This window comes from Haliaeetus albicilla, chromosome 16, assembly GCF_947461875.1.
Source record: "Haliaeetus albicilla chromosome 16, bHalAlb1.1, whole genome shotgun sequence".
NCBI classification, from domain to species: domain Eukaryota; kingdom Metazoa; phylum Chordata; class Aves; order Accipitriformes; family Accipitridae; genus Haliaeetus; species Haliaeetus albicilla.
In genome coordinates this window covers 14,981,299-15,005,631 of record NC_091498.1, presented here as the reverse complement: position 1 = coordinate 15,005,631, position 24,333 = coordinate 14,981,299, and the positions used below count along the sequence as shown (strand labels likewise).

The 24,333-nt window shown below is 48.3% G+C and overlaps 3 protein-coding genes across 12 annotated transcripts in view; 1 reads left to right on the top strand and 2 right to left on the bottom strand.

Annotated features, from left to right (window-relative positions):
• The window catches only part of TNNT3 (troponin T3, fast skeletal type), a 32,020-nt gene extending 30,938 nt beyond the window's left edge, over positions 1–1,082 (bottom strand). For 5 of the 8 annotated variants that reach the window (XM_069803632.1, XM_069803636.1, XM_069803634.1 and 2 more), the window contains exon 1: positions 879–1,079. The gene's annotated coding sequence lies outside the window, so the exon portion shown is untranslated. Of the gene's footprint in view, positions 1–878 lie in introns of all 8 variants that reach the window. The other 3 variants (XM_069803633.1, XM_069803638.1, XM_069803639.1) reach the window with 2 other exon arrangements.
• A 979-nt stretch (positions 1,083–2,061) lies between these two features.
• On the top strand, positions 2,062–19,320 carry PRR33 (proline rich 33). 2 transcript variants are annotated; one of them, XM_069803628.1, is made up of 3 exons: positions 2,062–2,211; positions 7,985–8,125; positions 17,530–19,320. In XM_069803628.1, exons 2-3 carry the CDS (start codon positions 8,105–8,107, stop codon positions 19,189–19,191), a joined length of 1,683 nt encoding a protein of 560 aa, XP_069659729.1. In that variant the 5' UTR covers positions 2,062–2,211; positions 7,985–8,104; the 3' UTR covers positions 19,192–19,320. The 2 variants fall into 2 exon arrangements, with proteins under 2 accessions (XP_069659729.1, XP_069659730.1); XM_069803629.1 differs by lacking the exon at positions 7,985–8,125 and having other exon boundaries at positions 2,075–2,211.
• The window catches only part of LSP1 (lymphocyte specific protein 1), a 51,647-nt gene continuing 39,358 nt past the window's right edge, over positions 12,045–24,333 (bottom strand). For both annotated transcript variants that reach the window (XM_069803630.1, XM_069803631.1), the window contains exons 10-11: positions 23,353–23,467; positions 12,045–13,411 (exon numbers count right to left, since the gene is read on the bottom strand). In XM_069803630.1, coding sequence (XP_069659731.1) covers positions 23,378–23,467 — 90 coding nt within the window. In that variant the 3' untranslated portion in view covers positions 12,045–13,411; positions 23,353–23,377. The remainder of the gene's footprint in view (positions 13,412–23,352; positions 23,468–24,333) is intronic.

Genomic DNA, 24,333 nt, shown 5'->3' with positions numbered 1-24,333 from the left:
CATGCTTAGCTTACATCCCCTGCCTTTTCCCTGGTCTCGCTCCCACAAGGGTCGGATGCTTGCCCCAGCAATAGCCTATGGCCTCGCCTGAGCTCCCCCACACCAGCAGCACAGCTCCCACCCAAACTGCTGGCATCAGAGCCACCTGTGCTGGTGACACTCCTGCCTTTGCAGGATACACACACACCCCACCCCTCAAAAGCAAGGAGCTCTGCCCAGCGGGGCAGCTGCAGGCTGGTGGGAGAGATGCCCCCCACGCAGGGGAGAGTCACCCACACCAGGTGGGCAGGCCAGCAAAGCGCAGGGGTTTGAAGCTTGCATCCCATCACTGCTCTGCATTTAACCCCCTCCTCTTGCCTGTCTCCCAATTTTCTTCTTTTCTGTGAGAGGGGGAAGTTTTCCATGACCACATTTGTGTTTCTCAGGTCTCCCTCTAGCCCCACACCCCACAGCCATCCTCGCCTGCCAGCAGCTCCTCAGTGGTCCTGCCCATCATCCCTCCTGCCTGGGCTGTCCCTTTCTCTGGGTGACAAGGCAAGGAAGGTCAGTGCTTCCTTCCCACTGCTGAAGAGAAGTTTTCCCAACTGCCCCAAGAAATGCCACTTCATTCCCAGCCCTACACCTTGGTTTTAGAAGGGTCTTTTCTCCCACCACCAATCCTTGAGAGTTCAGAGCACCCAAATCTCTGCAGGTGACACAAGCCTTGTGGGATGCCCAGCCAAATCTAGGAAAGAAAAGTGCGTTTTCCTTCGGATCCTGTGCTGGATCCCAGATCCTATGGACCCCAACCCTCCCCTCCTTCTCCATTCAAACCAAGGCTCAGCCCCTCTGTGGTTTTACCCCCCACAGCAGCATCCCTTGCAGGGGCTTCTGCTTACCTGGGAGGAGCAGAGAGAAGTGCTGAGCTCCCTGCCGAAGGGGACGGGTTGGCTGGGATCTGCAAGCGTCCCAAGGTGATGCAGCTCTCAACTTATAGTGACATTTGATCGTCTGGAGGAGCCGATTGGCCCCAGACTCCCTGCGCTGGGCAGGGAAGGGCAGCAGAGACAGGGCGGGAGGGGGATGGAGGGAGAAGCAAGGGAAGCAGAAAAAAAGGTCATACCATGTATAGGAGCAGCTGGAGGAATTGCACAGATGATGCTACGATGGGAGGGACATGTTTGGAGAAAAAAAAAAACCTCCAGGGCTTATGTTTCTATATTTACAACCCCACCAGGCAGGCAGAGCTTTAAGAGGGGTATCTGAGGCAAAGGCACCTTTGGAAACAAATTGTGGAGCTCCCACAGCTCCGTGGCACACGGTCGCTGCTTAAAACCTGGTTGTGGCACCCTGGCTCTTGCAGTCTCAACACACAGCAGCAGCCTCTGCTATCCCAGCTGGGTAGGGGCTCTTCCCTGCTGCCCTCTACATGTAAACGGCTTGGGATGTACTGCAGGGTTAGAGCCTGTGGAGGGTTTGGGGACCTTCTGCCATCCGACACTCTTTGAAATGAACAGTCACAGGGCGTGTAAGAAGTCAGAAGCATGTGGCGCGCACATCTCACGTGTGCTAACGTATGGGTGGTGTGTGGCACACACCCACCTCTCGCAAAGACTAGCAGGGCTCTGCCACGCATCAGGGCTCAAGGAGACCTGGAACAAAAAGTAAGAGAGCAGGAATGCAGCAAGAGAGCTTGTCTGACCTCAAGCCACACTCAGAGCCTTTCTTAGCACAATACAAAAGCATTATTTAAGTAAGGATGTCTTAGAGAGGGCAAACCCCAGATGGCTGGACTCCACCTAGAATGTCCTAGGTGCCTGGGTGGGTTTTGCTGCCCAAGCACCCTCCACAGTTGCACAGCTATGCCGGCAGAGGATTGCAGTGCCTCACACAACCCTCTGGCTCACGGTTTCCATTTCACTAAACCTCACAGTCTTCAGCTCCCCATCCCCTCCCTCCCCCCTCCTCTCCCCTTGGCAGGGCTCCCCGGCGATGCAAAGCGTGCCCTCTGGAGCGCCTGGCAGCTCCAGCACCCCCTCTCTCCCAGCCTGTAGGAGCAGAGAAAAAAATTAGGAGCTGTAGGGCAGGTGATATTTTTGGCCTGGGTCACAGATTGATTCCTGCCCACTCTTTCCCTGCCACTTGCAGGAAAGGGTCCATAACCGAGGATGTAAAGACAAGCATTTAAAGCCGTGGAGCAGGAGCACAGCGCTGCAGCCTTCTATTCACCAGGTAACATGCACGAGCAAAAATCCCCTCTCTAGCTTGTATTCTCAGCTGTCCAGCAGCTTATCCTCTCTCCTCCCTCTTGCAACCCAGCTCAAGCCAATGCTTCTGTTACTTGTTGGGTGGGAGCGGGACAGTGCATCCATCCTCAGTGACCCGGCTTTGGCTGGGAGTTTGCCAGGTGGGGGAGCCGGGGTGGGCATCCAGCGCTGCCAAGGAGAGCAGCACCTGCATGGGGATGCACGCCTGGACCAGGTATCGTGGCCTCCACTCCCCCTCCCCAGCTCTGCCAAAAGTGCTGACTCAGCAAGCCAGCTTTCACTCTGCATTTTCGGCACCATCGAGCATTTTTGTCATCTTCCACTGGCTCATTTTCCTCAGGCGCTCCACCAGCCAGGCACATCTCCAAGAAATACCATATTTGCCCAAACTGGCAGCAGAGTGGAGATGTATGGGAGGGGAGTTCCCCAGCTGTTTCTCCTTTTATGTTCGCAGTGGACCTGGTTTGGCAGTGGTATTCACCAGCCTCCCTTGCCTGCCTGCCCGTTATAGACTGTCCCTGCTGTGGACAGGGCATCGCCACTCAGGTCTCCTACACCAAGGACTGGATCAATCAGTTAAAAAGAAAGTGTGTCTGTGCAAGTGCATGTGAAGCCTGGGCTTACACCAGGACAGTTCGCAGCAGATGTGAGGCTGAATGCTCCCGTGGTCCCATCTGGCCCATTTGCTGCCAGTGAATTGGCAGGAGCAACGTGAGCATCTTGCAGGGTTGGACAGCCTCTGCCAGAGCAGCGCTGCTTGTGCACCAGTGGCACGGAAGCACTCTGCATCACTCAGATTTCCCTCTAAGCATCTTGACAAATGTGATGTTGATGCAGGCTACGGCAGAGACAGGTAACCAGACATTTCTACCTGCTGCAGCTCTATTTTCAAATAGATGAGATGCAAACATTGCTGCCTGCAGCATCACCTTAGTTCCTGTACACGCGTGTCTGCGCTTAGCTCAGTTCCTGATCTGTCCATGTTGGGCAACTGCTCCAGACAATGTCCATCTTTACATTATGCATCATATCCATGCTCCATCTTGCCCATCGCCACCTCCTCTGAGCATGGCCAATCTGCTCAGTACTGTCCCAAAGGACGTCTGTGCATCCTACAGGCTGCCTCTGTCAGAGTGCTGGTGTCCATGTCACGCATCTTGTTTCCAGTCCCAGCACGATCCAGTTCCCTCCTCCCACAGGACTGAGGGGATCTGCTCCATCCCTCTGGAAAGAGGGCTTATCTGATGCACACATCCTCTGTTTGCTCTGCTGTCAACTGGTTCACAAGCGAGGCTCATTCCCCACAGCCCATTTTATGTTTGCCCTTTCTTCCCTTTGTGGGTCTCTGCTTCGGCATGTAACTATAATCCTCTCCAATATTTGTTCCATGCCTTAGCCGCATACCCTATGCTTTTCACACATACCCTATTCTAGTCCTTATTTCACCTCTTGATGCCATCGCACAGCAGTTTCATTCACAGCCTGTGACATTTTCATCATCAGCTTTGCCTCTCTACTGCAGATTGTCCTGCTCTAGGATATATATTTTGCACTGTCTTGACATCAGCTCTTCTCCCTGCATCAGCAGCAAGGTGTACTTGGACTCGCCTTTGAGCTGCTGCAGCACAACCATGCCAGCCTAGAGAGCAAGCAAACCACCACCAACTACCTCGTGCTCCATACTGATCACAGACACCAGATGAGGGAGAGATGATCCTGGCTGTGGCCACATTTCTAGCAAGAACTATCAGATTTTGTTAGGCAAGGGCGCAGCGAGCACCTGTCTTTGGAGAAGCCCCTCTCACCAGCCACCAGGTTAGGAGACAGCACCAAGGCTAAAGAGAGCACACATGCAAGTCACAGACATGAACCAGGGTCTCAAACTGCATTAAGTCCAGCTACCTGCTGACCTCAAGCCAAAGCCTGGCATGCTTTTACAGTGACAGCATCTCCATCTGGGAGAGGATACAGGAAACCAGTGTTCCTCCTTGAATAGGAACTAAAGGCTGGAGCACAGATCTAGAGAAGTTTCCACTAGGTAACCTACTCCAATATCACATTTCTTTTCAGTAGGTAGGAGCACCCAGACTGGTTATTTGAGATGGGCCGCAGCAATATAAGACATAGCAGGGCCACTTGCAGGGGAGCCATAATCAGCCCTTCTCATCTTTTCTGGCTGTTGGCTGACCTATTGCAGCAGCCAGCGCACTCACAGGGAGATGCCTTTAAATACAGTGCACACACATTAGCCCTGATAATTTTACAAATTGCATAAAGATGGGCAATTTGGCCAAATGCTTCCCCTTTCTTTTTTTTTTTTTTTTTTTCCCCTCACCCCCCATGCTTATTGCACACCAGTCAGTGGGCAACATTTCCATGGATCACTGCCACCTCTTCCTGGATGACGCTGAGCCAGCAAGCTGAAAAAGCACTGGAAAAGTCTATCTGGAAAGCTCTACAGCCCTGGAAGTCTGAAATCCTACCTGCAGCTTCACATTCATTAAAGACTAAAGAGTTTGTAAAGAAAATCAGCTACATCACTCCTTTAAAACAGGTGCTCTTTCACAACCCAGGAGAGATCTAACTCCTGAAGTGAAACAATACCTATACCTTATTCACCAACTACTGGCCAACACTGAGCAAACTGATCTAATATTGAGGCAGATCCTGCTTTGGCCCGCAAGTTGGGCCAGAGGACCTCCTAAGGTCCTTCCTCACCCAAACTTGCCCATGACTCTGCACTTAAACCTCTGTGCTAGAGCTACAGACGAACTTTCACTGACACCTTCTGTCATCCAAAAACAGTTAAGTTACCCAAAGTGAATTTATTTGCAAGGAAAATGTTTTACTTGAGTTGTTCCATCATTCACATTCTGAATGTTTCTTTTATTCCCCCCCCCCAAAGTCATATTTGAATGTTTTCAAAACAACATCTTTTGATTTTTTTGCACGATACAAATGTTTTTGATGTGTTTGTCCGCTTATACAGACATCAGCACTGAAACACTTGAAGTTATCCAGGAAAACAGGTTCATTAAGCTGACTGGGGAAGGGTGGGGATGTGTTTTTCTGTTTTGTGACACTCCATTATAAACCTTTTACTGTGACTCAGGGAAGGTGGGAAATGGGAACCACAAAAACCATTTGGGAAGGAAAAGTAAATCCTTATCCAGTTCCCTTTCCTATCTTCTCTTTATCCCATCCCAGAGAAAGGGATTCTGCAGTGGGCTTTAATCAGCAGTTCAAGGTTAGAGTAGATGCCCCATGTTCACTGAAACATTCTTTCCAACTTAATTGAAGCAGCTGCCAATAAAAAGGCAGATCAGATAGTGACTAAGTAAGTACACTCAGGAAGGACAGAATATATATATAATTATTTTCTGTTCCTGAGTAAAATCCAATGACCTGTTTTATGCAGCCAGTCAAGCAGAGATCAGAATAGCCTTAAACTTTCAAATCAGCTCCTCTATTTATGTATTAGCAGACCACTGCCATTTTACCAGCAATGATGGGATGCTGAGGAATCTGAAACACAACTCAAATGGGCTGAGCAAAGACCATGCTTCCTCCCCAGCTCCTCTAATACCCCCGCCTGGCATTTGGGCTCGGGATCTTGGTCCTCAGTTTGTCTCTCCCTCCCCCAGCCAGAAGAGACCTGGTGCAGTGCTTGCCATGCACAGCGATGCACATCTTGCAGCAGCCGCTCAGATACAGGAGAGAGCAAGTATTCACCAGGTTGCGGGTTCACCTACCTGAATCTTGGAGCATGGCTGGGGAACCTGAGGGTGCCAACACCTTCTCCTGATGATGGCTTCATGACACCTCAAAGTTTCAGAGGCATAAAAAGGAGAATAAAGGCCAAGAAAAAAGCTTTCTCTTATTAATGACCAAATTACCTATGTACACAACCATCCACCTTCCTGATACTGGTATTCTCCTCCTTGCATCTGGAGGGAGGCAGGCAATCAACGCTTCCATTGAGGACTCTAGTGTGTCATCCCTTCTGTGAAGCTCAGTCGGTAGAAGAATCAAGCTCAGTTGGTAGAATAATCTAGCCCCGTCTTAGCCCCTTTTAGCCTGCAAGAGCAGAAACTCTACATCTTTGCGTAAGAAATAGGGAGGGATCTGCACACCTCCTACTTCAGCATCAGATGCAAACATAAGCCAGCCTTGTGCATCATTCATACAGCGCATGCTGCAGATACACTCATTAGGCTGGTGTGGTTTTGGTGGTGACAGTGGCAGAGCAGGGTACAACGTGTCCTTGGGCATTTTTAAATTCTGTTGAAATTTTTTTATTTGTAATTGAGGTTTTTCTAAGTTTCCAGTTGGATTGGCTCTGGTTGTAATTGTTTGGGTTTTTTCCCAGCAATATTTTCACTGTTGGAGACACACAAAGTCACCAGCACTCTTAAAAGACAATGGCAGTTTTGAGATGTTGAAGTCATCAGTCCAAGAGGAATTAATTGCATTAGGATATTTGCATGAAGAACTGAGCACCTATCCCCCAATCCTTCCACGGGTCGGCACTGCTCTAAGGAGCAGCATGTCCTGCAGAGCCAGCCCTGATCTCATCAGTCATCAGGGAGACAGAGAGGGAGAAAGCAAATGGAGAGCTCACCTCTGACACCAACCCAAAAATACCAGCATCTGCATCCCCTTCCATGAGAACTGGCCTCATTAGACGGGCCACAGCTCTGATGGGTGTGGGAAATGCTTTGCTACCTTGATCCACAACAGAGTGACTCAGATTAGAGATACATTAGTGCACACGGTCAGCAAGCAACAAGACTCAGCAGGGTGGCACTGGAGAAGCAGCAAGAATTTGCCTTCAGTGTTGGCTTTCTGGCATAGCTCATCAGCCTTTCAAAAGCCAGATGGAACAGACCAAGCTTAACCCGGGTGTAAAGCTGCTTTGTAGACCTCCAAAGAAACTGCTCTCACATGTCCCCATCTCCCTGTGAGCACATTTAACCTACCAGCTGCCTTGGCAGGCACACTGAAAGTCTCCTGAAAGGCTGTGAAAAAGCAAAGCCCAAACCAGGATGACAGCTAGAAAAGGGGATGAAACACCCTGGGGCCAAGAGGCAGTAAATAACTGCGTGGCATTTGGGCAGCTCACACGTTTGGCCAGGGCAAAGGCAGGTATTGGTGCCATCCTTACCAGCTCACTTTAGCAGTCTCAGCCCTGATCTTCCAGTCAAACTGCACACAAACCCCCAAACAAAATTCACTGAACCAATGAACTCCTAACCCCCCCTGCTCCCGGTGCAGCTTTTTCCACGCTTGCACCCTCCACATACAGCACATCCCTCACCAGGAACAAGCAGAGACAGAGCCAGAATTTGCGCTCTTCCTCTCCAGGGATGGTAGCAATCAAAGCACAGCTCCAAATTTGCATTTTGCAACCCTGATTTTTGCAAAACAGTAGATCTGACCAGCAAACTTGAAAAGCCTCCAACTAGTTTCATTGCCTGGAGCTGCTCTGCTAGAATATCTGTCCTGGCAACATCACCATCATCTGCCCTTCACCTTTCCAGTACTTTAGATGCTGAACTTTGTAGGGCCAAAGTTGGGAGCATGCAATGGTGTTACTCGATAGCCCTTCTTCACACTAATTTTAGGTGACAGAACTTTTCATGCTTTCAAAAAGAAGTCACTTTATTCCTGAGAAACCTCTTGTACTTACTGGCTACTGTAAATACTCTTTTCCATCTGATGTTTTGACTTACCTACAGGGCTCTAAAAATCACAAGAAAACAGCACCAGAAATGATCCCGAAGGAACCAATGAATGACCTGTTAATTTTGTGAACCAAACCAAGTAACATGATGCACCCAACATGCAAGTGATTGCAGATGGAAACAAGTTACACATCAGTAAGTACTGAATTTCATCTTTCTTCAGTTAATATCGATTCCTGATTTTTCTGGTAGGCTGTTGCTCCATCACTCAGCTGTTTGCTTTGGGAGATGTGCTTGCTCCATCTGCTTTAGACATCTAAGGTGCAATCCCTGGGGGATTCTGGAGATCCTCCTTGGACATGCTAGATCTAGGCTAGATGTCTCTCTGAAGATAAGGGATCAGGCTGCACCATTTGAGACATAGCCTGGGTCTCATCCTCAGGCTATTTACACCTAAATGGATGAAACAGTCAGACAGTGAGGACAAAGACTGAGCAGCAGGGTGGGAGCCAGGACCAGTGCCTGGAGCTGCTGTTTTAGGCTGTCCCCAGAGGAGGTGAGCGAGGCAGAAGAACAGCCAAGGTGCTCACAGCAACCATCCACAACCTTGGGGAAGGACTACCTACCCAACCAAGCACATCTGATTCAGTAATTACACTTGCAGTTTGCTGCTTTCATGCTTTAAAGTGCTTGCTCATATAAATTCCAATGATATTTTCCCCTTACTATGCTTCACCCTCTCTGCCCTGTTTTCCCATCACTCTCAAAAGCCCTAAGCCCATGACACTTTTTTCTATTTATTTGAAGGATGAAGAGTGCGTGTCTTTAGCATTGTTAAACCACTATTACTTAGAGTTTTCGTGAAGAGATTAAGCACCTTTTTGAAATTTGATCTAAATCAAATTGTTCCACAGCAACCAAAACCCTCGGGGCATCCAAAGCAAAAATCACAGGGAAATCACCTATGGTCTGTCTCATTATCAGGATCCTTGTAACGGTTCCATCATTTCTGAAGCAAATGCTAGGTCCGATTGCACTTCTTGCCACTGTCAGATCCATTCTTTACCTGCTTTGAAATATATGTATGTATACACCCATATCTATCTATCTATCTATATATATATATCTATCTATCTCATGCAGCATTAGGGAGAGTGTGTTGAGCTGGCAAGAGTTACCAGTAGACCAACCACACAGCCTTGTTCAGCAGCATATCAGCTGCCACCTCATTATTTATAGCCACCCCGCTCTTTGAGCTTGTTTATTTTCCTTCCCTAAGGTGGTGGTGGCAGGAGGGGAAGCTCTGACATTCAGACCCAGGTGTCTCCGAGCCTGACCTTTCCTTCAAAGATCAGAAACTGCAGACGCATTTCAAGGAAGAAAGTAATTTGGAGAATCTAGACTCTTGCGTCCACCACCTCGCTGGAGGCCCAGTGCAGAGCTGCAAACAAAGCTTGAGCAGAGATCCGTTAATTAGCCAGTACATATACATAAGGATGGTCATAAAAATGAACCTATAATTATTTTATACCTGGAAAGAGAACCAGATGAAGTCTAGCCCCCAGTCTTGAGGCAGAACAAGTGCTATATAAAGACATAACATTCAAAACAGACTTGAGTTTTCCATCAGCTAACCTTTCCCCAAGTTTAAACAACACTGGTTTATGGCCTGCAAGAAACAGGCATTGCAATGGTCGTGGACCTTATTTTTCAATTCTGTCTCACATATGCTCACGTAGAATCATCTGTTAAACCTTGTTGGAAGAAAACCAGCACTGAAGCCTGCTACAGGACAAACAGCACATTTCAGTATTACTGTAGCCCCCACAGATTTATTAAGAGTGGATACTGTACAAAAGGACATTCCCCTTCTGCATAATCTAAACAGACAGGATGGGGAAAGAAGAAAATTGGAGAGAAGCACCACCTTGAGGTGTGCCTCAAGGTCAGAGCACTGAGAGCCCACGTAGGGGTTCCAGCCCCTCTCTTTGGGCACCATCGACCTGCAAAGAGGATGGTAATTTGGGATAGCCTGGCAGCACAGGGAACACGGGCAGCCAACAGATACAGGGACCAGGAAAGCATTGCTCTTCTCCACCAGGCTTTGAGGGTAAACTTAATCCTGCAAGAAAGTCTCTCTTGGTGCCTCAGTTTGTCCTTATTATGCTCAAAATGCAACAGTCCCAGGAAAAGACAGAGCTATGGTCTTACAATGAAAGCCTGAGAGATACCAATGCTGCAAAAAATACAATATTGCAAAAAATGAATGTAGGAAAGATGGAGCAGTCAGCTGCTGAATGAAATCAGACCGGTAACTGCTACAGAGAGGCACAGCCTGCTCTCCTTTACTCACGGAAGCAGGATGAGTCCCCAGGAGCACTCTTCACATCCCTAGGAGAGCAGAGGTCCCAGTGACACACAGAGATGCACAGGAAAGCTGGAAGCAGGCTGCTTTGCAAAGGTTGCAGCATAACTTCACCACCACACGCAGTGGTTTCTCCACAGCAAATTCACCTGCAGAAGCTTTTCATTTTAGTGAGACGTGAGCAGAAGCACTTCACAGATGCCTCATTTTCTTCTGAAGTGAGCAACAAAATCAGCCACAATGCCCTGTGCTTGCTGCTGAGGGGAGAAATGAGCCTTCATCCCCTCTTAGCATTCCCCAAGATGCACATCCAGAGCACCCGGGCTGCAGCATCCCTTTTTTGGGGGGGGATGGGAGGGGTGGTTCACCATTCTGGTAACCCCACTGCCCCTCCCACCACCATGTGTGCACCACGCTACTTTGGGAGGAGAAACAGCATGTCATAAAGTTAATTTAATTGTGGAAAAATTTCCCCCGGCAGGTATAGGTACCTCATAAAGAGCTATATGCATCTGCTCTACGCCAGGTCTTTTCCCTGGTTCCTCACCACCACCAGTGCACTCTGGTCTCACCAGTTTCCATGTAACCTGCTCACTTCTGTGCTGTGACCAGAACCTGAATTACAGCAGTTGTTTCTGTTGAAACCACATCTACGTCCACGTAGGCTTTAACTGGGGACAATATGCCCTGCAAATTAACCCTCCTTAGAGAAGGAATCTCACACAAGCAGCCTTTGTGGCCTTTTCTGCACTCTCCATGCTGGCCGGGCACAGGAATAGTAACAGGAGTTTGCGGCCATCCTCTCCACCAGCCAACTGCAGAACAGAGTTGAAACAAATTGGTGCAACCAGTTTGCATGCATGCAAGGGCACAATACCGCTGCTTTCTCCTCACGCCAGGACATCTCTATACACCCCTTGCTACTGCTCTGGCCTTGCTTGAAAATCCCACCATGGCAGAGGAAGGGCTGAAGGGAGGAAGATGGGGCCAGATGGTGTCCATGCTCCCCAGTGCTCTCTAAGGAACACCAACTCCTTGAATTCCTACCTCCAGGAGGAGCTGAAGCAGAGGATGGAGAGGACTAGGGTACCAATAAGCAGAAAAATGACAGCTACAAGCAATATCTGATTAACTTTCCTCTTCCTAATACTTTAAGAAAGCATAGGTAAGGAAAGCACAAACTATTTGTTGTCTCTACACCACAGAAGTGTTATTACTCAGAAGGTCAGCTCCATAAAAAAAGGTTTTTCATTAGATGGTTCCAGATAGGGTAGTCAGCTCATTAGAATGCTAGGTTCCTGTACAGACAGGTATATTGGTCTCATCTAAGCTTTATAAGCAGGCTGTAGAGGATTTTTTTTTTTTTTAGCTGACATCACCAGTCATTTTTATTGAAGCCTGTGATGTTGCTGAGATCTATCAGCTGGGGACCTAAGCTCTGTGCTTCTCCTAGCTGATCACTTCATGCAAATTCTTCCGCGTGCTGCTCCATCTCTCGCCCAAACACCGCTCATTCCCATTTTACAGTCAATTACCCCCAATAACAATGAAGAATGCAGTGAGATGACAAGGATCTTCTAAATGGGGCAGGCACACAGAAAGCCCTTTTCTTGCATACATCAAGCTCCTTTTCTTCTTGTCACTCAGCCTGATGCTTCTTCTCCTTCACTTCCTGCTCAAGTAGAGAGCTGCAAGGTCTTGGAAAACAGCTTTGCTGCAGGAACTCCTACATCAACAAAATCCTCAGAGTTGCCATTGTTACAACATCTTCCTCAAATTTTATTAAATGCTTACAAAAAAAAAATCCAGGCTGCAGTAAATTTAAGCAGAAAGCACACTGATGAAGGAGGAGAGAGAAGCTGCCCTCCCCTCCAGGAGGGCAGAAACAAATCGCAAAATTATGTTGACAGGGGAAGAGGGTAGGAATAAGACTTTTTAGGAGGGGATAGGGGACATGCTAACACCATGAAGTATGAAGGCGTGGGAGAGCTCAGAAACAGCCCTGGGAGCTGATTTACAGACCTCAGGCCCAAGGCCAGAGTGCCACTCTTTAGGGACTCAGTTTCCCCATGTTCACAGCAAGCCCTGACCTCCCCAAAAAACTCACTAGGATGCCCTTTCACCATGCAGCTTCCAGCATAAGAGCAGCAGCCGTTTCTCAGATATCCTGTCCACCTCCAGGAATGTAGCAGGCAGGTTATCAACATACCCACCACATCTGACATTCAGAAGTGTTTCAATCACTGGCACTGGAGCCCACAGGTTAGAGAACAAGCAAATCCCTTTCCCAGAGAAGGGAGATAATACTAGTGGTCAGCACTCCTCATCTGGGAAAGGAGACCTCCAATCCATGTTAGGGAGAGGAAGGCAGCAGCTACTTGAAACAAAGCTGCTATTGCCACTGTTGAGACAGAAAAGTGGCAGCAACATTTTGGCATGGGTATGTAACTGTGATTAGAGGATGATCTGGGAACTAAAGAAAAAAACAGGACTAAGTTGAATGTGATTTGATGTACACAGAGACAAGTAGATGGAAGTCCCTCAAAGCAGATAATGTAGAGGGTCAGAGGCTGCATTGTAAACAGGGGAAGAGTTTACCCACAGCTGGCACCAAGAGGGTGACAAGTGGTCCTTGCAGTCTCCGCCCATTGCCCTCCTTTCAAACACTGATTCTTTTACCGGGTTTCTTCTGAGCTCCCTTTCTCTCACCACCCAGCCACCAAGAGCCACAAAAGCAGAAATTCTTCATCACATAGCAAAAGCCCTGCCAGCTCAGCAGGGCAGCAGATCCCCCTCTTCCAACACTTGAGAAAGAAGAGAGGGAGTAGAGGGAACAGAACCACAGCCTCCCATCTCCATAGCAGAGCCAGATTTAAAAAAAAAAAAGTGCCAGAGAGTCACATAGAAAGTTAAAACAGGGACAGTTTTGCCAGCTGATCTAGTTCCTTTCATCCAACTGGAGGCAGCATGGGGTATTGCTTACACCCCGAGAGGAGTCAGGCTGTACCAAAGCACACTGACATCAGGCAGGAGAAGAGAAACATCCTTCAATTGTCTTCTGTGGAGCAGAGGAAATAGTGGCATTGAGGGTTGCATCAAGCCAGGACCAAGCTCAGCTGCAAGACAAGAAAACAAGAAGTTTATGCATACCATTTGGCCTGCCACGAGCAATACCCTAGGCTGTACAGAGGCTGCATCTTGTCTAGCAATTACAGGTAGTTCTCTCCCACCCATTTCTACAAAGCCCTGTGAATCAGCCCATAAAGCTTCAGCGCTGCAGGACAGTCAACCCTGCTACGTGCCCGTGGCAGAGTAGATGCCAAGGGCTGCATGCCCGGCAGAGGTCACAGCTGCCCAGGCAGAGGGAAGGATGTGCTACTGCCCAGCCATCTCCTGAGAAGGAGGAGATTAGCAGGTTTCCTTCCAAGCCTGAGAAAGCCACTGAAGCAGAGAGCACGTTCCTACAGCCCCCGACAGCCGCAGCTCTCTACTTGGGACCATCTGCAGCCGTATCGGGTTCCTGCAGCTCTCTATCTGCTCCGTGTGCGACAGCTGGTGCAGCTGAGGGACTCCCGCACACAAATGACTTTTCCATCGCATGATAAATGACTCCTCCATGCTGACACTCTCCCAGTTTGGGGTTGCCTGCAGATGGAGCAGAGTTCGGGAGAACAGTTGGGGTCCAAGAGTGGGTGACCTCCCCTCCACCCACAAGCACTCAACCAGCAGCAGGGAAATCTAACCTTTTGAAAGCCTCTTGACTCAGGTTCTAGCTCCATTTCCTTCCAACTTAGCACAAACCCACCCAAGTTTCTCAGGCAGTATTTTCCCCATTGTCCCTGGGTTTTCAGCTCTGGCCTTTCCGCTGGCAATAAAGCAAGTCCATCTGTCCCTTTGCTTTTGCTTCATTACACAGCAAGGGGGGGAAGACGATCACAAATCTTGCTTGTTGCAGAATTTCTCCTGAGAACACAAAGCTCTGAAGGAGAGTCATCAAAGCCAAGCATGACAGGGAAGGCAAATAAATTAACAGCCGATTTCCTTTTGCTGTCTCTTAGCATCTCTCTGCCTCACTAGTCAAATACACAGACTCCGTCACAGTCAGATGCCATGGAAGTTACCACTCATGTCTCCAAGACCCACAGCACAGCAGGTTTCAAGTCAGTTGGGGTGCTGAGAGAGTAGCGAGAGTGATTTTAAGAGCACAGACTATTGTAAGAGACCACAAATCTTGAGATTATAGGGCACAAAGCAGCCTCTTTCTTTGGGAACAGAGGGAAAGTTTTCCCCATACATGCAGATTATATCTAAACTTCCCACTCCAAGAACCCCCATGCCCTCCTCGGTACCATCTGGCAGTTCACAGCAAATCCCAGACAAGATTCTGCTCTGACCCATGTCAGAAGCTGCATCTTTCTGGGGTGCAGCAGTCTGTAGGACAAGGAAAACACTCAAAGAGCTGATCAGTAGTTGGGAAGTTCACTGCCCTGCCTCTTTAGTATTCCCAACACAAGCTTGAAGCAGGTCAACCTTATAATTTTGCTTTACCAGTGCTGCTAGACCACAGCTCATCCTGTAGTAGAGGCTGTCCGTGGGAAGACATTGAACAGAAGCAGATGAAATCATTCCACAATCAATCCTAACATCAGATGTGTGTACTAGCTCACCTTGCAGATGACAAAAATCACACAAGCAACTACCGATTCCTATACAAACAGAAGCAGAGTAGTGTTGCACAAAAGCAAGTATGCATCTCTCCAACTGAGGCATTTTGGCTTTCTGACCCAGAAGAATCTAGAATATCCACAAGGCTGGGGAGGAGAGCAGGTATATGATGAAGGAATGGGGCTCTCAGCCTTTTTTCAGGCCAGTGCAGACTTATTTCTAAGAGTAGCATTTGAAACAGAGTAACTTCTAATCCCAGCCTTATGCCTAAAGCATGAGGCTGATAAGCCATTGGGAATGCCCAACAGTTGTCACCCCCAGCTGGCACAAATCCCCTCCAAGCCCCCTCGCCAAAACAGCAGGAGGTTTCTCATGTCTGCAGCTGAAATAAATCATAGAATAGTTTGGGTTGGAAGGGACCTTTAAAGGTCATCTAGTCCAACCCCCCCACACCCCTCCCCGCAATGAGCAGGGACATCTTCAACTAGATCAGGTTGCTGCTCAGACCCCCAATCCAACCTGACCTTGAATGTTTCCAGGGATGGGACATCTACCACCTCTCTGGGCAACCTCCTTCAGTGTTTCACCACCCTCATCATAAAAAATTTCTTCTTTATCTCTAGTCTGAATCTACCCTCTTTTAGTTTAAAACCATTACCCCTTGTCCTGTTGCTACAGGCCCTGCTAAAAAGTCTGTCCCCATCTTTCCTATAAACTCCCTTTAAGTACTGAAAGGCCACAATAAGGTCTCCCCGGAGCCTTCTCTTCTTCAGGCTGAACAACCCCAACCCTCTCAGCCTTTCCTCACAGGAGACGTGTTCCAGCCCTCTGATCATTTTTGTGACCCTCCTCTGGACCCGCTCCAACAGGTCCGTGTCGTTCCTGTACTGAGGAAATCAGTTGGTAGTAGTGCACCACTTACTAGACACTGCCCAGGCCCTGCCCACCACAGCCTCTGTTCTGGAGGACAGCTCATCTACCATGGGGAGGGCTTGACCTTGAAGACTTTATGCCCTACGTGCCACCTCTTCAGTGCTTTCATTTGCTGCTGCATTTTTTTTAATTATTTTTTTTCTTTAAAGAAGAGTCATCCTTCTTCCCCCCATCCACAACCAGTTTTGGCAGATACACCACCTGCTTGCTCGGTACAGATCAACTTCTCAGCCCAGCGCTGACAGCAGCACTGCAAGCCTAAAGGCAACACCAGGCACTCAAGCACAAATAGCCGTTCTGTGCTTTTGAGAGTTTTATTCGGGATAGTTTTCCCACACGGTAGGTATCATGCTACACACCCACACTAACCAGAGCCAGTTGGAGAGCCACCAAGAACCAAGCAGAGCACATGCAATAGCCCCTCTGGGCAACCCTGACATCAGCCCACCACCTCTTCCTTGTTTCAGGATGTTCAGTTGCATCCAGCACTGGGGATTAAGGGGCTCAGTGATTTATGCCTCCTTTCATAGCAAAACTCAGCAACTCTGTGCTGAGTGAGAGGCAGGGTTGAGTCAGATTTCTTTCTGGGGGCTGCCAAGAGTCATTGCAGGTCAGAGGCTGAGTTTTTGGTGTTCCCCAGCCTTGCTCAGGAAGAGAAAGAAGAGAACTGAGATTAGTTTTATCTTTCTATCCCCAACACAGACCCTTAGCTCCACTGTGCAGGAAATCTGACTGGTGCTCACCAAAAAGAAGAGGAGATGGCGGTGAGTTAGTGAAAGAGAGCAGGGAAAAGAGCCATGCATCCCCCCAGGAGCAGCACTGTTGGCCAAAGGGGGGTCCAGCTGCAATTGCCAGTGGGGATAAGACCTGACCCAGAACACAACCTATTTCTGTTTCACTGAAGAATCAGTGATACAGGCAGGACAGTGGCAATGCTCCCAAGGGAAAGAGAAAACTTGGTTTCATCTTGAGTGCAGGAGAAGGTGGCCACTATACTTGACACAGCAAGGAAAGACCAGTTAGAGTTAGCATTGTGACAAAGCACTTTCTCACCAGATAAACACAGCTTTTTTGAGGTCCTGCATTTCACAGGGATGTCTTTCTGCCAGCTGAAATCAATCAAGGCCAGTGTTGACTTTGACTCAAATGACACATGTAGTTTATGGCTGTTCTGTTGTACATAACATTGTATCAGAGTATTAATAACTGGAATTTGGAAAGCTATGAAACATGCCTGATTTGTGCCTCTGGAGAATGTTTCAAAGCTTCAGAATTTCAGAACCGCTCTGTTTCTCTTGACATTTCCTTCCAAATCCCTTTAGGACTTGCCAAGACACGAACGTCTGTGGTCCCAAGGAGCTCTCACTGGGTTTTGCGCTATTGCCAGGAGCAGGAGGGCTCCAGGTTTGGCAATACAGCTTCCCCCAGTACATCTCTTGCCCTGCCACACCACCCTCAAGACTGGCTGAGACTACTTGAGAGACTAAGGAAACCAAGACCAATGCTCTTCTCCTACAATACTGACTCCATACTCATAGCTTTTGGAGAGAGGAAGAGGCTGCCTTATGTATGACTATTTCAGAGTCTAGTCCAGGGCTAAGCCCACACCAACTCTAAGCTTTGTGTTTTCTTCCAGGAGATGACAATGCTGATAACGGTATCATCCTCCGTCCAGCCTACTCCCATCCACCACCACCCTTCTCCCCCTCCCACTCTACCAAAGCCTGGGAAGGACAACCTGCGGCTGCAGCGGCTGCTGAAGAAGGCAGCCAAGAAGAATGCCATCCTAGCTTCGGAGCAAGCCAAGTCCTTTCGGTCCAGCCTCTCACCCGTGAATGAGGCCAGCCCTGACCTAGAGCACAATGAGAGCACTCCCCCAGCAGAGACCCCCGAAACCACAGCAGCGGCCCTCGAAACCACAGCAGCCACCTCCGCCAGCCTCCCAACCCGCCTCTCCATCAAGCCCATCACCCACCGCATCTCCTCCCCCTTCCGAAAGAGCAAGCCTTTCACACTGAAGGTCACTGAGCAGAGGCGCATTGCCGAACACCTCATGCTCACGACCTCCCCGGCCGTGCCCCTGCTACACAAGCCAGGAGCTCCCAAGACTCCACAGCAGCCTGAAGGCACAGACACCCACCTCCCCTCTCCACAGGACCCTTCAATATCTGTTTTCCCCCAGCTGCCTCCTTCCAGTACACCCAGTAAAGAAAGGGCACCAGAGGTTACCTATGTCACCAAGGTGCATGCTTATTTCCACAGTGTCAAGCCACCCAGGGCTAAGACATCCACATCTAATCAGACCGAAGAAACTGTCAGCCATGAAGACAAAAGGCCTTCTTCTCCAGCACCTGAAACAAGGTACTCTGAACCACCTCCAGGGCAGATACCCACCCTGCTCGATGACAGCAAGGCCATGGCTCCTGCACTGGAGCCTCCCCTCCTTTCTGCTGCAGAGGCAGAGCCTCCTAATGAAGCTCCCAGGCCTGCTCCTACTGAAGAGTCCATCAAGGCCCCTTCACCCAAGCCCAGCCCCGCCGATGCCCACACTGATCAGCCTATGACCCATGGAAGCGACACCAAAATATCTGGATCAGAGATAGCTCCTGAATTACCCAAGCAAGATGGCGACATCCCAAAATCATTGACGCCCAGCACTCCCTGGAGGCAAGCACACCCAGCAACAGCAACCCCAGCACAAGCTGACAGTACTGTGGCCACCTCCACAGACACCGAGGCAGAATGTATCATTCAACCTCAGTTGACCCCCAGCTTACCAAACACCAGCCCTCCCCTCAAAGCTGAGCCAGCACTATCACCTGCAGAAGAAGCAAGACCACCTGGAGCCAATGCCAGTGGCTGGCATCGCCTCAGGAAGCAGCTGATGGTGCAGCCAGAAGCACCCGACTTCCCAGAGCCCGAGCCGGAAAAGCTGGGACAGGAGGAAGGGAACAAGGAGAAGGACAGCTCTCAACCAACTGGTCAAGAGTGCGGGCTGTTTAAATCAAGGGCCACAAGGATGTGGGATGCTATTTTATACCAGATGTCAGTCAACAAGGAGAGGAAGCAGCAAGCAGAAGAGAAGAAGCTGCAGAAGGAAGAAAGAAACTTTCTTCCCCGCCGCTTACCCATCCTTCTACATAAGCCACGCTTCGATGCCCGGAAACTGAAGGAACTGGCTGCCAAACCCATGACAAAGATTACCACTGTCTTTGAGGTGAGCCGGTTTAGACCCAAAGCGGCTGAGGAGCACAGCAAGAGCTTTAACAGAATGGCATCAGGATGGTCAGTCAACTGAAGCCAGACTGCTCCACAGGCCCAAATCTCTGGAGGTTCCTACAGGGCACCAAGCAAGAAAGCACCTATGACTAGGTTTACTGCCCAACAGAGCCAAGTGTAAGGAAAAAATAAAATTAAATCCCTCCAAGCCAGCAGCCTCATGCTGTGGGTTTAAGGGTTACTCTCCATATGTATATAAGCTTAAAAGCATAACATACTGCATCCACAGGTCATGAGCCAGGAAGACAAACATGCACTTGTTTTAAGAGCCAACAACAAGTACTGTGTGCAGTAACATGGGGAAGAGTGGGGAGGCACACAGTGAAGAGGACAAATTGCCTGTAGAAGCAGCCCAGTTTAGAGGATGGTGAAATCTGAGTTTATTTTGTTGTGTTTAAGACCAAAATAAATCCTAGAAACAGAAGCAATTGCAGCTGAGGCAACATGAAGGAATCTGGGTTGCTCCACATCTCCTCTAGGGAGTTTTCTAAAACTCTAAGGAGTTTTAGAAACTGAAGTCAAAGAGGGTACACATCACCTCTTTAGCTTCTCCACCAAAAGTGCACCCCACACCCATTCACTGAGAACAAGGTGGAAATTCATCCTTTCACCCAAAGCACAGACAAGGGACAGCATAAAATATCCATCCTGCTCTCACACAGCAGTTCCCCTGCCTAAAAAAATGGGCATCATCACTTGATGTCCTCTTAGGTCAGTCTACTAAATCATAGCACACAGAAGACTAACTTTGTTGCAGTAATCAGGTTCTGTTAGGTATTTTACCATGCTTTTTTAAGTACAGCTGGGGACTGGTGTTTTCATGATAACCAACAAGAGCCTGCTTCAGCATGTGGGTATCCAACTCTGTGTATTTAACAAGGTGCTGTTTTCCAGGAGGGTCTGCTAACCGCATGTAGTCTTGTTTTCAGGGGGATCATCGTGATAGTTGCATACCTACTGGTGCCTACTATCCTGAAAAAAAGGGTATTTAAAACAAAATCCCCAACTCTGTCCATCCACAGAGACAACTGTGCTTTCCATCATTACAGTCACCCTTTGCATCTCCATTGCCACCAGGCTTATGAGCATGACATCTGGAGATCAGCTACTTCTGTTTCACAAGGGACTTTGTCATATGCTGGGATGTTCCTACACAGCTAATATAGGATTGCTATGTTTAGTCCAAACAGGAAACTCAATACACAGCTCTTTACATTCTCTTCATGCACAGAGGATATGGAGCTGACCAAAATTTCCCCAAGCCAAACTGCAACCAGACATAGAAACAAAACCAAAAGCCCCTTTTGCTTTTCTGAAGTCTTCAAATTTTGCAATGATACTATAAGAAGAGCTTAGCTATCATCAAACCTTCTCTGAACTTTTCCCTTTGCTGGTCTTATCCTCTCTGTTTTGTAACCCTTTGCCTATTCTAAGGAGGAAAAAAAAAGGGGGGGGGGGGGTAGGAATAACCCAAGTATCTAAACTTTGGATTTCGCCAATCCCCCAGTTTTCCAAGAAAAAGCTGAAAAGAGGTAGGTTAGAAATGTGCCAGTAATCACGAGTGGATCCCAGGTAAGCCTCTGCAGGATAATTCAACATGCTGCAAGATAAGGCCATAGAGAGAGATCCACACAGCAACACAAAATCAAAAAATCAACGAGTGCAGCGTAAAACTTGTAGAATGCCTAATGCAGGTCAAGATGACCTTACCACACAGTGATAAAATGGCACTTTACTGTAGCACAGCTAAATGGATGCCTATGCACAAGAGTTTGCATTCACAAGATCCACAGCATTAGCATGAAGCAGAACAGCCAATATTGATTACACTTGGGAGACTATGTGAATCTGGCCATAGAAGATGGTTTCAGAAGTAATTGTGCTTCAATCCACTGTGTCCTGCAGTGAGGATGACCACCCAGTGAGGATGACAAACCAGTGACTCCCACGTAAGGTTTATGTTTTGCATCTGCTGGGCTTCCCATCAGGCTGTGTCCACAACTCAGCCCCAACTGCACAGGGATGGAGGACAGAAAATCACAAGTGGGGAGAGCGATTCTCACAGTGGGAAGCAGAGGAAGGCAGGTATGGCTACATGGTTTAGCCTTTTTGCCCCAAGAGCGAAGGGCAGAGGCATACAGCAGGCACGGCAAGTCCTGCAGAGACAGACCCTGGCATGAGAGCATCACAGAGGAGAGAACAGATGCCTGGAGACAACAGATTTCCACCAGTCGCTCTGCATTGGGAGCCATTGCAGTGTGTCCCAGCCTGAACGTGCTATGCTGAGCAAGGGAAGAGGAACACTGCTGGGCATGGAGTTTGGTTGTTTTTCAGTGTCAAACAGCCTCAGGCAGTTGCTAAGAGCCCACATGGCCACTTACAGAACACCTCTTGCTCCACAGCCTGCTCAGAGGTCCTGCAGCTCAGGAAGGGGGAGGAGGAAGAAAAACTGTACCTGTGCTGAAGGAACTAGAAAGGTGATAAGGTGGTGTTGAGCAAGCGACACAGGGGTGAGCCAGAAGGGTTTGGAAGCAAAAAGGCAACAACGAAGGGATCTGGCAGCAGGGAAAAAGGATGAACATAGTTCGGGGGGTTGAGAGGAGCTGGGGAGCAGGGACCTCACAGCACACAAAACAGCCAGCTAAAAACCTAAGATGATAAAAGAGCCAAGATCCTTCAGCTATCACAGTCAAAAACCCTTCCTTGTGAATGAGCCCACAGGGCAACATTGTTGTGCCATGGCTGTTTGGAGTACTGGGTGGATCCTAGAGGACATCCTGTGACAGTCGCTGGCCTTTCAAGAAAGGATGCTGGAAAAAGACCAGAGCCAAGGGCACTTTCCTTTGAGCTCCTTGCAGAAGCTGAAGTAGGGCAAACAAGTCCTGTTTGCTGACAACCTAGCAAAACCTGTTTGCTATAAAGAATTTAAGTTCAGTAGGATCCCACCCAGTGCATTGAAACAGACTTCAGGAAAAAGAAGAGGACTGATCAAAAAGGAGACCTTAAAATAGGTTTCTGAAAGCCACAGGCAGAGAAGCAAGTTGAGGATACAACTCCTGCAGTCTCCTCCTCCTTTACATCTAAAAACATAGCTTTGGGCAGGCTTGGGTTTGTACTGCTGCCCACCTCAAAGTGGCATTCGAGAGATCTTCTCTTCTAAATCGACACCACAAAAGCAAAAAAAACCCAAAACAACATGCTGCACTCAAAAGTCCGCTCCTGGGGGGGGGGAGAAGGAACACAGCCCTCAGAAGAATTCAGAAACAAAAGGTGTTTTGTAGCAGACAGAGCTATTTATAGGCTTGGCTATGAAATAAAGCTTCTTTTTTATAGTAGGAAAAAAGAGAATGAGCTTGTTTTCACCCCTGACAACTTCCTCTCCTCTGACTGTGCCAGATGCTGCCTGGTTGGATCCAACCAGTTATCACCTCCCTCTACACCGTTCCTCCTTATTGCCGCAGCCCTCTACTATCATCCACTCAAGATAACACCAGGATATCTATTAACATAAACACCATATGAGCATGAGATCCAAAGACTGTTTGAAGAGGGCAGAAACAGCAACCCAGCTCTGCCTCCCCCCTTGCTGAACATCAGAGGACAGTCCTTTCTGCTCTGTTGGTCTACCCAGCACAGCAGATGTTCATGTCCTCCCCACTCAACCCTATTAAGGAGTGGTTCCAAGAGGTTACTGAAATCATTAAAAAGTTTTTCCCCTGATTAATTCAGTAAATCTGGGAATTAGACCCCAGAAGCATCTGAATTTCAGGAGTACATCAGCTGCTATGCTCAGACAGAATGACCTCTAGCTATCTACTTCTCCTTGCAACATAAGAGAGCATAAGAAAAACAGGCAATTACAGACTGTTCCTTTGAACTAGCAAAGGCAAATACATCTTCACCCTAACAGCAGTAGCTAAGGGACTTCCTCTGCAGATTAAACTAACACAGGTATCCAGCTTCCTAGCAGCATCAGAAATTCAGAGACCAAAACAAACCCCTGCTGTATACCCACTCCCTTCCAGCTCAAAGTCAGGCGTTTGCCCAGTAGCAAGGCTCCAGGTGTTACCATACAGTACCTTCCAACTTGCCCAAAGTGTAGCTGGCAGAAATAACCCCAACATCCTGCCAGAACACCACCAGGAGTTTGTTACACAGCACAAGGTCATACTCCACCTACCTGGTTAATGAGTTCTCCAGGCATGCTATTGCTCTGCAGCATCATCTATCAACACCTTCTTGTACTGGCCATGGCCTGTTGCAACAAATTTATACTTTTTGCCAGAAGGAGTAGACTGAACAGAAGAGAAAGAAAGAGCCAAAGTCAGCATTTTTCTCCCTCAAACAAGCAGTCAAGGTCAAATAACTGAAGCCAGAGGAGTATGCAATATGGTTGTCTGTAATCCCAGAGGGCTTGGAGTCAGCCTACTTTGTACTCCCTTCTTGCCCCTTCCACGTAAACTCTTTGCACAGACTGACCACCGCTTTCTGTAAGCATAAAGTAACACAGCGAGCACAGGATGTGTAATAGGAAAGGGAAGATGCAACACCAGGCCTCATCTAAGAGCCCAGACCTCCCAAGCCAGGATTGGTTTCACCCATAGCAAGAGCCAGTTTCATTTACCACATACTCGCAGCAGTACCGACTGAGGAACAGACAAGATACTTTGATCTTCCTCTCCCAGCCTAGACAGTTCGAGCAACAGCCGCTTGCTGCATTTTAATAGGCATTCCCACAAATGTACCGGTAGGCACAAAACCCCAGATCCACGTGCAAGTGTTGGTACTGTCTTAGGTTCAGTTCCACTTAATTTTGCACATTTTATTTATTCTCAAGATTAAAAAGCATAACAAGACCAAAGTAACTCACATGTGCAGTTGAATTTGAGCCTAGAAGGCTGGGGCTCCCAACTCATGGGCTGAGAACAACATGCTAGTCATGAGACCCTTCAGTATTACTGGTTACAAAACACTTTCTGCCCCCATTTTTACTAGGGCTGAAGCAATAGCAGCTCACTGTTAGGAAGAGCTCTTAGGTATGTCATTGCATTGATAGATACAGGCAGCCCTTGTCCCAACAGAACATCACCATCTTCTCAATACTTCCAATCCAGTCAAGAGCTCTTTTTTCACAGCAGAGCAAGTGCTTTCATACTCACAC

Coding starts and splice junctions, on each gene's coding strand:
- PRR33 (XM_069803628.1), top strand. CDS start 8,105: ATGGAAACAAGTTACACATCA. Junction 8,126..17,529: donor TGGAAACAAGTTACACATCA/GTAAGTACTGAA, acceptor GTTTTCTTCCAG/GAGATGACAATGCTGATAAC.